The 15,984-nt window shown below is 44.0% G+C and overlaps 2 protein-coding genes across 10 annotated transcripts in view; one reads left to right on the top strand and one right to left on the bottom strand.

The window, feature by feature from the left end:
- The window catches only part of ctnnd2b (catenin (cadherin-associated protein), delta 2b), an 80,881-nt gene extending 74,657 nt beyond the window's left edge, over nt 1-6,224 (top strand). For all 8 annotated transcript variants that reach the window (XM_020045468.2, XM_010894067.4, XM_010894066.3 and 5 more), the window contains 6 exons: nt 132-363; nt 1,289-1,373; nt 1,891-2,017; nt 3,100-3,231; nt 3,359-3,435; nt 3,519-6,224. In XM_020045468.2, coding sequence (XP_019901027.1) covers nt 132-363; nt 1,289-1,373; nt 1,891-2,017; nt 3,100-3,231; nt 3,359-3,435; nt 3,519-3,770 — 905 coding nt within the window. In that variant the 3' untranslated portion in view covers nt 3,771-6,224. The remainder of the gene's footprint in view (nt 1-131; nt 364-1,288; nt 1,374-1,890; nt 2,018-3,099; nt 3,232-3,358; nt 3,436-3,518) is intronic.
- A 2,291-nt stretch (nt 6,225-8,515) lies between these two features.
- ankrd33bb (ankyrin repeat domain 33Bb) lies at nt 8,516-13,582 on the bottom strand. Of its 2 annotated transcripts, none has more exons than XM_010894064.3 (4): nt 12,532-13,582; nt 10,388-10,517; nt 10,121-10,261; nt 8,516-9,951 (listed from the first exon to the last, which is right to left on the bottom strand). In XM_010894064.3, the coding sequence occupies exons 1-4, from the start codon at nt 12,994-12,996 to the stop codon at nt 9,146-9,148; spliced, it is 1,542 nt and encodes a 513-aa protein (XP_010892366.2). In that variant the 5' UTR covers nt 12,997-13,582; the 3' UTR covers nt 8,516-9,145. The 2 variants fall into 2 exon arrangements, with proteins under 2 accessions (XP_010892366.2, XP_010892367.2); XM_010894065.3 differs by having other exon boundaries at nt 12,559-13,582.
- Nucleotides 13,583-15,984: the final 2,402 nt, after the last annotated feature.

Raw genomic sequence — 15,984 nt, 5'->3', positions numbered from 1 at the left:
AAACGGAACGTGTTCTGACGAATTTATTAATAGATAAGATTGTTGTTCTGCATCTGTTCTTTTCTAATCTTTTCCCTGACTGGTCCAAATCTACATCAGAACCCTCATGTGTTGTTTTCTTTCCGCACCAGGCAAGTACGCAATGAGAGACCTGGTCCACCGCTTACCCGGGGTCAACAACAACAACAGCAGCGGCGGCCCAGCAGCCGGTACCACCGGGAAGACCATGTCGGACGACACCGTCACGGCCATCTGCTGTGCCCTGCACGAGGTCATCACCAAGAACATGGAGAATACTAAGGCTCTGCGCGACGCCGGAGGCATTGAGAAACTCATCGGCATCGCGAGGAGCAAAGGAGACAAGTGGGTGTCCAGAAGTGGAGCTGTGTTCGCCCCAGTCTGCTAATGTGTATAGCCTGTTAGCGCACTGTCACGAGAGATGTTTGGCCCTAAAGCCAGCGCGCGGCCCTCCAGCCGCCCAGCCTTGTGCGCCGTCTAGCGCCATGGTTTCCCGTGAGCGCATGTTCGGGTTCTGTTCGTGTCCCTCGAGATCGACTTCAGACAGACGTTTTTTTTATGATGTCCTCTCAAATTTCTTTTAAAATGCGGCCGGCAGTTGTTTTTATGTTTTCTCATTTGTGATTTTATGCGCTAGGTTTTTCTCCCCTCAGTGAGCTTCTCATTGTAATTAGCAAGGTAATGGAGTGGTGTACCTTGGCTACCTCTTCACTCAGTCCTGATGCTGTTGATCAACGTTGCCAAAGCCAACAGACTGAACCATTGTAGTATATTGTTCCATAGAAAAGAAGTGAATACAATTTGAGTGTTAGATAAAACATTTCTTTTAAGAATCCTGAGAAAAGGATGGTGTTGCTATAAAAGCACAATGCTATGGCTTGATGATCATTCTATATCTCTAGTGCGAATCAGCGTGAAGAATGCTTGGTTAAGTGAATCACCTCTGGTGCTGACAGTTGTGCCTTGTGGAGTTGCTGTGATGAGATAGGGATGAGGATTAGGTGCTGTGTGAGAGAGGGGGGCCTCTGATGCTAAACTGATTGGATTTAGCTCTGCTAATTGCGTTTCTTCATTTCTGTTTTTTTTTTTTTCTTGTTTTTGTGCAAAAATGCCAATGGTGCTTAAGTACGGAATGACCTTGTTTCCATTTCATGTTTGCTTTGAATGGTTGTCTGAAACGAGATAGATTGAATTAGTGTTTCAGAATGATTTTAAACAGGTGATGTTTAATCCAGCAGCAAACATTCCAAACCTTTTGTTGTCATTGCAGACACACTCCCAAAGTGGTGAAAGCAGCCTCTCAAGTCCTCAACAGCATGTGGCAATACCGAGACCTTCGCAGCCTCTACAAAAAGGTGCGTAGATCTTTCGGTGACCGCAAGCCCTCTGACGAAGGTGAGGTTGGAAGTCAGTGTGGGGGTGGGGACGGAGGTGGGCACTCATTCAGAAAGGTCAAGGGCAAAATGTTTGTGCTGTCCTGGGCATGCATCATATGTTGACAGTCCGATTGGCTCACCAGGCAAAACAAGTGAGTGAATTGATAGTGAGAGTAAAGCTGTAGTCCCTCTGGGCTGCAGTTTGATAAACTAAATAATCTCTCGGTGTTGTCCTGAGCTGAGGAGATGCTTTAATGAAACAAGGCAGATTAAGAATTAGAGGCTTTAAAGGCTTTTGGGGGGAAGGGGAACCAGGCTCTGCAAGACTGCTTTACAACAACGGATATGCTGTCAGTACCAGAAGGTCCTCTTCAGTTTGGCCTTATTGGAACTCATTTGCTATTTCATCTGATTATTTTAGCTCTAACAGCGTGGCCATTCATGACCGAATACAGTATGTCGCAGTCGTTCATAGTTAGAATCTTCTTTTCCCCAGGATGGATATTCTCAGTATCATTTCGTGGGTTCGTCCTCTACAATAGAGAGAGATAGACAAAGGCCGTACTCTTCCTCCCGCACCCCGTCCATCTCCCCTGTACGGACATCGCCCAATAACCGATCAGGTGAGTCCTCTCAGTGCATCAGACCCCTACTGGCAGAAAACACAGTTAGTGGTGACTGACCATTGTATTCAAATACTGAAGTATTATTATTTTTTTGACAGGCTGTTTATGTTTTGGCACTTTAATTAGCAGGCTTAACCATTGTAGGGCCGTTGGCTTGTTGTCCATTCATCTCAGACAGGAAGATTCAGGGCGCTTAGTAATATTTCAGATCAAAGGTAGGTTGAAGCAAGGATAAGATGGTGTCTGCCCAGACACTAATAAGCAACTGCCAGTTACTCACTTACCCTCTGAGATGAAAGGAGAGGAGAGAGGAGAGGAGAGGAGAGAGGAGAGGAGGAGGGATGATGGAGGGATGACTCAGATGAAAGACACCGAGCAGATTCTCCCCACGGCCGGTTTGAATGCCACGACTCAGGCTCTATTCATCACTGCAGCGGCCTCGTAGGAGAGATGGTGGATGGGAAATGTTGCTCTGGGGGGCAGTTAGTGCCCGAGCAGAATACGCCTACTAAACATGAACAGTTGTCAAAATGCACTGACTGTAAGTCGCTTCGGATAAGAGCATCTGCTACGTGACTGAAATGGAAATGTAAGAGGTGTCTGTAGTATTGTCATTGACACCTCCAGCCGTGGCGCTTTGGCTCCTTTTAATGCTGATTGTATCTGTATAAGAGCAGTTTTTTGGACAGGAGGCCTTTTGTTGATTTTTGTTAGTTTTAGGGCATTGACGTTACGGACTGCTCTTAAATGGAGTTTAATGAAAAAAATATGGAAATAGTGAATGTAATGAATCCAGTTATAAAGTAATAATAGAAGAGCTTTGTTAAATGTGTTGACCTCAGCCTAAAGCATATGCTCAGTTAGACCCATGTACAGAATGTGTTTTCTTCCTGTTGGTTTATAGCATAGTAACAGTCTTCTGATGATGTCATCAGCTGCTTCTCCGCGAGCCTCCTTTCGCTGTTTAAACAAAACATGTCAACGCACAAGAGCGCCAGGATCGTACCTGACGGAGGGGCCAGGATGGATGTCGTTCTTCACCGCTAATTGTATACGTGCTGTGTCATTTGCGTTTGCAGCAAGTGCCCCAGCCTCTCCACGAGAGATGATCAGCCTTAAGGAGCGGAAGACCGACTACGAGTCCGCGGGCACCAACGCCAGTTACCATGGCAACAAGGGCGAGCACATGTCGAGGAAAGACGCCATGGCAGGTAGGAGGGAATTTCAAGGCCGCCTTCTGCTTCCCTCCATCAGGTTCCGCCTGGTTTTTTTGGGCTCTTGTATTTCCATCAGATGATAGTCATCTCACCTTCCCTCTGTTCCCCGGCCTCCCCACAGTTCAAATCTCGAGTGGGACGTCGACATTGTTCCGAGGTGCTTACGTCTCCCCCAGCGATGACATCAAACACAACCAGGTAAGGGATAACGAAACAACCCGATGGCTTCGCCCTAGCGCCTCGTTGTCGGCACCGCTCTGACCTCTCCATGTGTGCCCAAGGTCTCCGCCCAAGGTCCCGACCCGGGTCAGGAGCCGTACCCGCCGTTCCAGAACCCCCCCGGGGTACAGTTTGAGGAGGCCTTCTACGAGGACCAGGTGCACCAGCGCCCAGCCCAGGCCACGGACTTGAACATGCACCTGGGCCTCAAGTCCACCGGCAATTACGTGGACTTCTACTCAGCGTCTCGCCCTTATAGTGAACTCAACTATGAGACCAGTCACTACCCGGCCTCCCCAGACTCCTGGGTCTAGTGGACTTATAGAGGAAGGTCCGGTCGTTGGCAGTGTGCTGTCCTGTTATGGAGAGAGAGAGAGAGAGAGAGAGAGAGACAGACAGTCCACGCATGTGCATGAACACCACAAGACATTTCTTCAGCGAGTTTAGTTTGTCCTAGAGAGGTCCCACACCCATGTGTCTTTGAAGAAAGAAAGCCGAGAGAGATCCGAGCTGACGGAATTGAGAGACAGCGGGAGAGCGAGAAAGAGAGAGTCACAAAGAGGGGAGGATAGAAAGAGAGGGAAAAAGAAAGCGTAGCATCTTGTGAGGAAATGACTCACAGAAGGCAAGGGAGGATGCTGTGTGATGGGGTCACAACCAGAAGCTTGGAGAATGGAAGTGTGAGCAGCAGAACATCTTGGGGACGGTCGGGAGTGTTCTAGAACAAAGGCAACTGTAAATATGTGTTATAGTAAAGAGATTAGTATGTGAAGCACAAGAAAATGAAGTGTCATTTACACAAGCTAGGGAATAGTTGTCAGTCACAAACTCTTATTAGGTAAATTCCGGCTTCAACGTGTGTTGTATGTAAGGAGTGTCCTCTCTGGTCAAAGGAATTGCTTCTAGACTTTGTATCTTTTGATTTGTTACAATTCTTCTTTTTTTTTTATTTCTACTTTTTTAATTCTTAATTCTGGTATAAAGTATTTTATGTACATTACAGAGATACCAGTGCATAGTGTATATTACACAAAGGCCTGTGTCCCTTTCCTCAGTGGTTCAACGTAACGGCAATCTGTGCGTAACATTCTGGGGCGATAACGGAGAGTACAATGTCTGCACACATACAAAACAACAACAAGCGAGCTGATATGCATTTGCAAAATTAGGGTACTATTTCAAATTGGTGAAACTCGGAGGCTCAACGGCATCATTCCTCTCCCCTGGTGCTTTTCCACTGCCGTAAACAGTTTACCGATGGACCGTAGTTATACTCCGAAAACTGTTCATGTCCTTACATGCCTTGCGATATAATTTTTTTTTGTCAAACCATATCTACATGAAAACATGTTTGTTCCTAGATAAGCCTCTTGGTGAACTGTGCTCATTGTCAATAAAATGAAGAAAAAAAAAGAAAATGTGCCAAACATGGTTATCTCCAAGCTGAGGGGTAACGTTGAACTTCTGTTGAAGTTTACATTCAACAGCAAGTTGTTGGTTCTAATGATGCCAGTTTGTAAATGCTTTTTTTATGTGTTTTAATGGAATAAAGCTATATATACTGTAACAAAACTGAAACATTACCAGGAGGAGCGAACAAGATCTTTGAGAGCTTAATTCCCTCCAAAGATGTACAAATTAGTTGACTGTGTTGTAAAATAATCAATGTTTGAGAACAATCCATTTTTTTCCGTCCAGAGATGGGTGGCAATTACGTTCATGGTAGACTAAACTGTTAATAGAGTATGAATATATATTATATAAATATAAATATATACTTTTTATGTGCAGATGTGGATGTCACTTAAAGCAGCAACATTATGGAAAAGACTTGTAAAGAAATACATGTAGGTTTTTGTTCGGCATCATTTTCCAGTCTACACACTAAAATGTTGACTTTGTGTAGTCATGTTGTTGCTATGTGAAATAGGGGAGACCAGGGGCCGAATAAGCTGAGAAACGGAAGTTGTCACAGACCTAACTACAAGAAAGAGTGCTAAAAGTTATACCCACAGATCTTTGTATATTGATGTTTTCAGAATGTATTTTGCCACTTCATGTCCCTAGCTTTGAATATTGAAATGTTCACAGGTGATTGTCTTTCATCACCAACTAAAAAAAATCTCCTTTATACCTGTCGGTTTTCCTCAAACCTGTATATATCAATGTGGTGTACAGTTATGAACAGTGGCGCTGGTGACCCTCTGTTTATCTGTCAAACTTAACAGTGGTAGTTGAATACAAACCCTGCAACAATATTTTCCCAGCATGACACATGGTTTCATAGCAAGCCCTCCTTTGATGTTACAAATGTTACAATAACGGTTTATGGCATCAGTGAAAAATCCGATTCAATTACCCACTAATGCATGAACAGTTCTTTAATGTCAAACAAAATGGCGGTAAGCTACGCACTGAAGCTGAGGAGAAAAGAGGGGAAAAAAAGGTGTAAGTTGTGACAACAAGCCCTGGTCTCCCTTACATATCGTAAGTCTCTAGGTCACATTCAGATGCTTGAAAAATGAATAAATGATGCAAACCCCCAAAATTGTTCGACATATTCTAACATGATATTGATTCCCCTTCTCATTGGTAAGCATCTGAAACAGACACAGTCTTTGTGAATAGTAGGCATACCTGACAAACTGTATTAAACTGTCAGTAACCTTTTTGTTGCTAGACAACGTGTTTTAAAAGACTTGTGAAACTTTTTATTGCCTCAACAGATTGCAACTGCTACAAAATATAAATGGACCATCTAAGAGTCACTGCTTTGGAGGTTGTTTATTCATCAGCATCCTTTTGTGTTGTCTGTCTGCGACCGCTGTGTTGAAATTATTATTTTTTGTTTCCACCAGAAGAATGATTGCTACATGAGTATGTACAATTATTGTAGTAAAAAAAAGGGTGTTGTCATTTATAGCATTTGAAATCAACTCAAATCCAAAGGATTTTGCGATGGGATCCCGTTTTCATCATGTTGTGGATTAGACAATGTCCTTTGTGTCTGTTGATTTGGTGAAGTGGTGATCCAGAGTCCACATTATTTCCCTAACTTCCCTGTTACCAAGGGAGACAGACGTCTGGAATAAAAAGTTGGGAGATTTTCCATTAACATTCCAATCAGACACTTTCCATATTATTTCACTGCAGTGAACTCATTCCACTAATGGATTGGGACTGTTAACACATCAGCCCCACTGTACAGAGTTCCAAGATGTCTTTCTTAGCTTGGAGTCTTACTGGAGGAACCCGAAGGTTAAACTAGCATTTGTTGAATTTGTGTTTTTCTTATTCCAGTCCACAGTGCTTGTCTGTGTAATTCTGAACGCTTAGTGTGTAGTTTCAAGCCAATTAGGCTGAGCTTCATTTCAACCTATCACAGCAATGTTAACAGTCCTTTTATTCACAATATTTCAGGCCACACTGCTAAATCTGAAAAGTTGAAGTACACCTGTCGGGTTGGTCACCTTGGAAGTAGTTGATGGTTTTTATACAGAGCTTAACATTAGTCCAGGGGAAAAAATAGCTTCTCTGTAGAGAATGCAATGCTGGGTTGACCGAACTGAGCTCTTAGAGGCCACTCAGCCGCGACTGGGGACAGTGGAGGGAGATGTCCTTACAGTTTCTCTGTGTTTCCCTGGTGACATTGACTGGAGATAATGCTGACGGGTCTGTATAAGCTGTTGCCTTGTCATATGAGATTACCACTGCGATAGGTGTTGATTGCCACGTTGCGGGCCTGGCTGGGTCACGCCAAGTCCGGGGGTCACCGCTCGTGCCCGTCGTCGTGCTGCTGTGGTGCCTGTTCCGAAATGTTTCGCTTGATGTTTTACACCGACGGGCTAACGTGTCAGCCGCCCGCCCAAGGAGTGTCCGGGCCTATCTTTCGCATCTCCGTGAGGAAAGGTTCCCAAACTGCTCCATGAGAGCTTAGAGCATAGATTATTAATGGACGAATGGAAGCAGAAGTAGAAGGCCACTGAATTGCTTTTGTGAGAATGCTCACATTGTTCACCCATGCGCCAGATACAGCATTTTGTATAGCTAAAAAGAAGCTATGTTTCAGAATGTAAGAGACGGAATATTCCATTGTATCCCTTAAAAATTTAATTGCTTCGCTAATCCTGGGAGAATCCATCATTCTGGTGTCTGTGTGCTGGATGAGGAGTGTTAACGGGTGTAGCCTGACGATGTGTCAATGTCAACGGCTTGGAAGAGGCCGCAGTGCCCCCTAGTGGGCAGTTAGGGGATAACTCTTCTCTCACAGGTCAGGTCTGCCATTTTGCTCTGCCGGGCCAGTGATGCACACTGCAGCGGCAGATACCAGTGCAAGCGGAAATGCGCTCAAGTTATGGACGACATAGCCCATGAATTGTATGTTAGTTTTGCAACAGTAAACGGAAATATCTCTCTTCCAGTATTATATAACATTGTGATTATGTAAATATGTGGGGCTGCTGAGAATATAGGGCAGTTATATAATCAACTGGACCGTTTTGAATATTACATGAAATCAGCGTTGAGGGGGACAGATTTCTGACAGGAAGCCACAGATCCTAAAGTGTGCACCATAGTCCTACAGTTTATACGTTGTTGCACTGAGGTTACCTTGAGACACAGTAAAATGGTCAGTTTGCATTTTCCCAGCCGATCAACCTGAAAGAACCCACTGGGCAAACTGGCAGAGGCTCATTTGGCGCCTAAATATTACACTCACTCCACATCGCTCAGTGTTCGGTTGACATAACTTCAGGAGCCCTTGCTGTGAGCTCTTTCAATGTTGGGACTTCCCACCTGTCAAATGGTGTGTGTGTGTTTGTGTGTGTGTATGCGTTGAAATATCAATATCCTGCGGAAGACCCTGTTCTGTTCCGTCAATACAGCAGAAAGTAATATAATTCACCCCTAAATCTATTCATTATCACATCCGATTCATGGCTCCTCATCACACATAGCGTAGGCAGCACAGCAGGGTGAGCCAGAACAGGCCACAGGGCAGCTGTCTGTAAGTCTGTGGTGGGCTGTTCATTGACCTGTAAGACTCAGAACAGAGGTATACGTGTGTTAACCTTTATTAACAGTAAGGAAACATCCAAACGGTTGGTGAACTGGCTGCTTTGAGGATATCCAGACGAACGTAAATATGGAGCTTTCAGTGTTTCATTAGGAATGAAAAGGTCTCAGACCGAAGCTTTGACACAACACACAGTGTGCAAAGGTTATATTGCATGTTCTTGAGTAATCCTTTCGACAACAGAGGTATATCAAACAGAGATGGAGAAATCCATAATCTGACAAAAAGACTGATACAAAAATACATCTGTATCAAAGTTCAAGTATTAATTCCTCAGCAACAAGTGTATCTACCCAATCACGATTAAAGCCGGGAAAAGAGTCCCGAATATGGGACAGGAAAACATGCTGCTCCATGGTTACAATAAAATCCAATGGCACAGCCCTTAAAATCTCAATTGCTAGTGACAACTTTGTAACTTTGGGCTATTCAATCTTTACAGTGGAATCTCCTATTTACAGCGTGACTTAAATGTCAAGGCAATGTTCCAATGTAGTTCATTTACAGTAAACGCTGCATTAGTCATTACCTCAGTGACACAGACTGAACACAGCCTATCAACACCCCAGCAACCTGGAAGCTCCTGAGAATGGCCTCCCCCGTCAAAGCTCTTCACCTCCTCCTCAACGTCAGCAGACGTCTTTGCTTCTCCTCCTCCTCCTGCCTCCTCCTTTCCTCCTTGGCCTCTTTGTACCTCCACTTTGGGGGCTGGAGAAAATCAGGGTCCTTGATCCTCCTCTTCCTCTCGGGGGCGGGCCCAGGTGGGGCCTTGCACAGCCTGACCTTGGGGACCACAATGCCTGGCCTAACGCTGCTCCTCCTCATCATGTTCAGGGGCAGCAGGCTGGCGCGCCTCAGGACAGCGGTGCCCGCCAGCTGCAGCATTTGTGGCTGTAGGCTGGCCCTCCGCTCCCTCGTTTTGGGGACCAACTGCACCCTGGAGTTATTGAACAGCCTCTTGTAGTTGCTGAGGCGTTCCGGACCCAGGCGCTTGAGCTCCTCCACGCGCTGCTTCCTCAGGATCTCCGACACGGCGTAGCGCCGCTTCCCGACGCAGGGCGGGCTCCCCGGGCACACCGTGCGACAGGCGGTGGCGATCAGCGGGCTGGACAGGGCGGTGGTCATGCGCACCATGTGATCCATCACGCCGTCGTCCACGGGGTCAGTCTTCAGGCGGAAGGAGAACGAGCAGCAGGTCTTGTCCACCACCCTCCGCCAGCAGGGCTTGGGCTCCTGGCGCCGGGCCACCAGCTCCTCCAGCATCGGCCACTCCGGCTTGTAGGAGTCGCAGAACTGCTCGGCACACGGCTGGGCCATGAGACGCATCATCAGGCAGGCCGTCTCGTAGCGGCCGGTGAACAGCGCCCACTCCCTGGAGGTCATCTTGCGGCCGTAGTCCCTGGCCTCCACGTCCGCTCCTGTTAGCGGGGGCACACAGATGAGGACAGCCATCGTACGCGTCCTGTTCAGTTCTCATTTTAAATGTGAAGTTCATGGAAATTGTTAAACGCACCGGGCTGCCTTCTGTGGAGTTGCAGAGTTAAACCTTTTTCAAATGATCTGGAAGTACAAAGGTTTGAGCGTTACCTGACAACATGAGCATCCGAACCACATCTGCCCGTCCTTGCATGGCAGCCTTCATTAAAGCCGTGAAACCGTGGCAGTTCCTGCGTTCTAGGTCCAGGTTCGAGAAGTAGTTGACCAAGTAGCTGGATATCATTATGTGCCCTGAGATTAGAAAAGAAACCAGAATGGTCTCTTTGCCTTATTCAAATTGAACTAAATTGAATTTCACTAATGATTTTCAGACGTTTGTTTGAACTTGTTGGCGTTGAGAAATCTGTGGATTCCTACCTGCTTGAGCTGCTGTCATTAGTGCCGTGTTTCCCTCATTGTCCTGCCAGTTGACGTCGATGTGCGGGCACTGAGAGAGAGCCATGACCACATCCACCCAGCCCATGTAACAGGCTACGATCAGCCCGCTCTGTAAAGCACAACCACAGTCAAAGATCATGGACACATTTCACTTTAAAGATGACAACAATTGATGTCTATTGTTAGCCTCTAGTTAGCCTTAGTCCTTGACCTTTTTGGTAATCCATTCACAGCCCGCGCCATATGTTGACATTTGACCTTTCACATATATGGACGACATGCTGCGTCCAATACATCACGTCAGCTTTATACAAACGTGGCTGTGGCTTTCACCTAAGGTGTGTTGCCTTTGACTTTTGTTGACACCCAAGAAAAGGACACTAGGTTGTCTTGTTGTTTAATGAGAGATGATTTAACCAACTGTCGGTGCTGGTAGATATCTTTGAGAAATTATTAATCTAACAGAATAAAGATGTGCTTGGAGCGACGCTTGCAAATCGATATATGATTGGATGGTGATGTATAGCCAGGGACACAGCATCAGAGGCCTACTGATCCCCAAGGGAAATCCAAGTTAAGCTTAAGTTCAGAGCTTCCTGAACCATCTGCCTGCTGCCTACACTAATCACAGGTTATAATGACGCACTGTACACAGAACGCATGGCACACAAGTGGCTCAGTGCTCCAGGTTCTGGGTTCGGTCATATACCCAGTTACCATGGCCACTGTACCCAGGGGTGTCATGACCCCACCCAATATTACAGACAGGTCAATGTGAAAAGAGTGACCCTAACCCCCCCCAATGGGATCCAGTGACTCTAACCCCCAAATAAACAGTTGTTGTCTGTACCACCCATCACCTGAAGAAAGCGCATTAGACAACGTGTTTAACGTACAAACAAACCTTTTGCCTTCTTAAAACAAAAACCTGAAACTTTAGTGCTCTGTACGATCAGCAGAACTTCCCGGATTCCTGGTGGCTAGGGTTCTATAAACAACCAAAAGGAGAACATCATCTTGACACACTGTTTGTCTTGGCCCCCGCTATCTGTCTAGTGTAGTCAATTGGAAGAAGGCCAGTACCATTTTAGATTTGCCAAAAATAACATCTTAAAGCCGTTTTATACTTAGCCAAGTCAAAAGACTACTGAGTTAAGGAGCATGTTACGAGTGTGTTGGAGGCCGTTTGTTCCCCTGGAGAGTAGGATTCTCTGATCAAACACAGTACACATCAATTCAGTGTGTTTGATTTGAAAACGCTGCTCTCTCTCTCTGTGTTTGCATCTACACAAAGAACAGGGCTGACTGACGGTTTGATACATTACAAGGTCTTGACAGACGGTTTCTCACTAATTGGATTATATCAGTCTGTCCCAGGACAAAGCTTGAGATGATGATGAATAGGTCAGGGACCGAGACTTGCTCCTTCATCAGATACCTGGGGAAACAACGTAACCTCTCTATTTTGGAATCTACAAGCAACATGTTTTGAATGTAATGTATATTAGTCAGCAAATGTTTTGGTTACTGTAAGCATATAGCCCAGAAACACTTTGCCTAAACCTCGTGTCTACATGTACTATACCTAAAATGCTCGTTAATGGGGTGAAGAATAATGGATTTCAAGTGCCGACCCTCTCTTTGGGTTTGTCCTGCAACACCCAGAATTCTAGGGTGAACCTTTTAAAAGCTCAGCCATGATTATGAGCTGCTTCAACTCGATCGCAAACCGGAATCCACACCTCCATCTGTTCCAGGGCTTAAGCAACAGCCGGGACTTTCCCTCTGAGATTGTCACTGTCCACAGATATGTTTATTTAAAAGAAGCTGTTCCCTAGCAGAAAGCCTGGAAAACAAATTCCTGGTTTAACTGTCCATCAAAACCACCATAAAGCATACACCAGATCAGAACTCAGGGAAATCTGCCATGTTCCAATGTCCAAACCAGCAGAGAATACCTAGAATATGTTATACAGCACATAGCTTTGTTATATGTAGGATGTAAGAGTGGACATCGGAACAGAAACCACATATTTGCCCAAAAGGCCTTTACTTGATAGCGCTGATATCTAAGTCACAGGAAGCACTGACTAGTTTGTCTCTAACGACAACACAAAACATACTCTGTTGTTCTTGTCTGTTTCTCTCACTTCATCCTCTGTCACCCCTTGTCGTATCATAATCTTTACTATGATGGAGTTGTTGTTACAGCAGGCCTTGAAGAAGGACAGAGCTTCCGGCGTGTCTGGACTGGGTGTGTTGTATTTGAGAGAATCATCCGGAGGGTAGAAGGAGTCGTCCGAGGCCATACTGCTGGTGTCCTCCGGGAGGTTTGGTAATGTGTCAAAGTCAAACTCTTCGAATTCCTGATAGACATCATCATCGTCGTCTTCATAATAGTTGTTGTCCTCGCCGTCCGCCTCGTTAGGATCGTCTGTTTCGCCGTCCGCGACCGCCTCCGACAACATAGATGAGTCTTCATCTCCAGAACTTCTGATGGTTCTGGCCTGACCTCTGTCCATCCCATTCTGTTGGACCTTTAACAAAGTTCCTCCACCGCCACCTGGGTCCTCTGTGATCAGCACCATTGAAGCACCTGCTTAAAATCCACCACAACAAGGAAAAGGCACCAAAATCCTAATCTCGTATGACCGATTACCTTTCATACAAAATGTAAATAAATTACTTAGCTATGACTGGAAGAAGGAGTAGTTAATGCGATCTCTAAATACTATGTTATTTAAAAAAGAATCTGTTTCTGAAATGATTCAGGGCGATGTTTCAGAATATCCTCTTTAATCCATCCATAAAGCTAGTTTTCTCAAGCATTAGGCAGTCATTAAGGACCTTGTTTACATCCATGTGACATCCCCAAAGGATCCTCTTGTTTTCATCACCTCCTTATTTGCCTTCTGTATTTCTTACTTTCCAACTGGCAACTGGCAGCAACAATATGACAGCTTGAGAATTCATTTCTTGAATACATTTGTTGCCAAAGTTGTCCCACAAAACGCTGTTCACCAAAAGGCACTATTTTCTTTTAGATAGTCTGTGGTTACTGATGTGCTGATATCCTGAGCTTGTATTCCCCTGCAGTAAAACATTTATTTCCTTTGACCGATGTGGAAGAATTTTCTAAGCTGGCGCTTCATAATCCCTTTAGTCAATCTGTGCTCTCTCTCTCCCTCTCTGTCTCTCTTGCTCTCCTCCCCCTCTTTCTGCCTTATACTTTCCTTTTTTGTGTCAGGAAGTCGGACATAGTAACAGCATCTCCAAAATCTGTAGTTTCTAAATCTATATGGTGTGCATACGTTTGTACAGCACTCTTGTTTCGTTTTCTACATTTTTGAGTTTTTTGGGTTACGTTGTGTAGACCAAGATTTTAAGATCAGGCCCATTTTGTATTGTGCCGTATAGATATTGTGCTCCATCTGACACATTTTCTATTGCATGCTTGTGTGCCACGATAGACTACTCTTGCAATTATGTACTCACCCTAAAATAGTTTCCCTGGTGATGTGGGGATTCCCCTTTAGTGATTTCATGACATTACTGCTTTATCATCCACTCCTACCGGTTGAGCAGTATTTGCATGTGATCCTGATTTATTGTTGGTTGCTGTTGGCTCTGTCTTGGCCTGGCTGTTAATTGGATGCAGCCGAAATAATATATCATCTTTGAATTTCCCCAAAAAGCTAGCCTGTCTGTCGTACAGCAAGACGTCTTGACACTAATTTACATCGTTTTGTTATTGAATTCACATAATTTGTGCTGGTTGATTGAGATAATTTTCTTGGTTCATTGCAAACATTTTGTGAGTTAACTGGCATTATGAATGTAGTTAAAAATGTTGATAGTAACTTGCATATGTTTTTTTTACAGTAATAACCTGGAATGCAATGCAATGTAATTCCCACGCTTATCTGAGCTCTGCCATATTAGTGCTAAAATAATTGATTGTGAATATGGCAAAACAAACTCTTAATAACGTATTCATAGATCATCACACATGTCTAAAATACTGTTAAAAACAAGCTTTTCAGTTACCTACCACTTTGTTTCCCAGAAGCTGTGGGCGTTGGGGAAAACACCTACTGCAGGGATTGCTTATCAAGGGGGAGGGCAGCACCAATGACATATGACATATTAGAGTTTTCATCACATGACTTTTGAGGCACACTTTGGGGCATTTAAATGAACAACCTTACTCTATCTGTTCATAATGTTAGCTCTCTATATCAAGTATTTCCCAGATGGGGCCAAAGAGGGGCTAAGCATAGCCACACAGTCACTGTCATCATGGTGATACCACAGGGCTAGAAAAAGAGAGATTGGACAATATAAACAATACAAGCTCCAGCATCAATTTACAGAAGACGGAGGGAAGAGAAATGCTCATAACTTGGAAAAAGTCCTTGTTACTCAAATTGAAGAAAACATGACCATTTGGCACCGCCCCTATTACAAAGCCAATCAGAAGCTGCCACTGCAGTCAGCCCTGACTAGCTGTTATAGTGAACACTGCAAACAAATATAAGCTGATAGGACATCCGGAGGTTTTGTCATGGCCACCTAGATATCAGCAAGACATCCCCTGTTAGCTGGGTGGTGGAGTAGAATGAACGCCTCAATATAAATGGGGATTACAAATAATAACTCAGTTCTAAGGGCTTTATATTTTCCCAAGGACAATATTTTACTAAAGAAAATAATATTTCTACATGTTGGAACCACATACTCTACATTTATCATAAAGCCTGATCCATTTCAAGAGTATCGGCATGTCAAAGAGTGAATACAGTCCAACTGCACAAGCTTGAATTGGAACTAAACTAAATGCTTTGTAGATTACTGTAATTCATAACATAACACATTTGTCAGTATTTAACTTTTCAGTACATTCTATTTAAAAAGCATAATGCCGAAATTGTATATACACTTGCTCTCAATACTAATTTCTTTGAATACAACATTATAAGGAATTTTATTGACCAAACATTTGTGTATGTTTCGTGATATGACATCAACCAGATATTTTTATGGTGTATTATAAGTAAAAAAGTAATCTTGACAACTTCTAAAGGTTGAGGTAAAAGCCACTGTGCCCAGTCTGACGTTTTTCATCTCTAAACCATTGACATCATCTCATTTGCATTGCAAGGAATAACTGAGGAGGCAACAAGATAACGTGCAGTGACAGACAGACTTAAGACACAGATTGAGAGAATTTCTATGACACATCATCCATATTGATAGCTGGGTTTATTACCTATAAAATGATACTGATTATTGTGAATAATATGTCTTTACCTAGCTATATTGTAATAGATGACAGTCTGTACTTTTGACTCACATTCATCTATTAATCGTATTTTCAATGGCCTTGAGTGTACAGCAAAGATAGCACTTTCCCATTACTTATGAAGAGCACTTTCTATGCGGGACTAAGTTGTTCAACATTTACATACTACATTGTATCATAGCAAAACGTCATCCTGTTATGGTTTTGCAATAACAAAAAGACATCAACAAAATATTTGTTTTAATGCATTGCAGTCAATGATAAAGGAATACAT

This window comes from Esox lucius, chromosome 3 (genome assembly GCF_011004845.1).
Source record: "Esox lucius isolate fEsoLuc1 chromosome 3, fEsoLuc1.pri, whole genome shotgun sequence".
Classification (NCBI taxonomy): Eukaryota; Metazoa; Chordata; class Actinopteri; order Esociformes; family Esocidae; genus Esox; species Esox lucius.
Note: the sequence above shows the minus strand (reverse complement) of the source record. Positions and strands in the feature narration are given on the sequence as shown.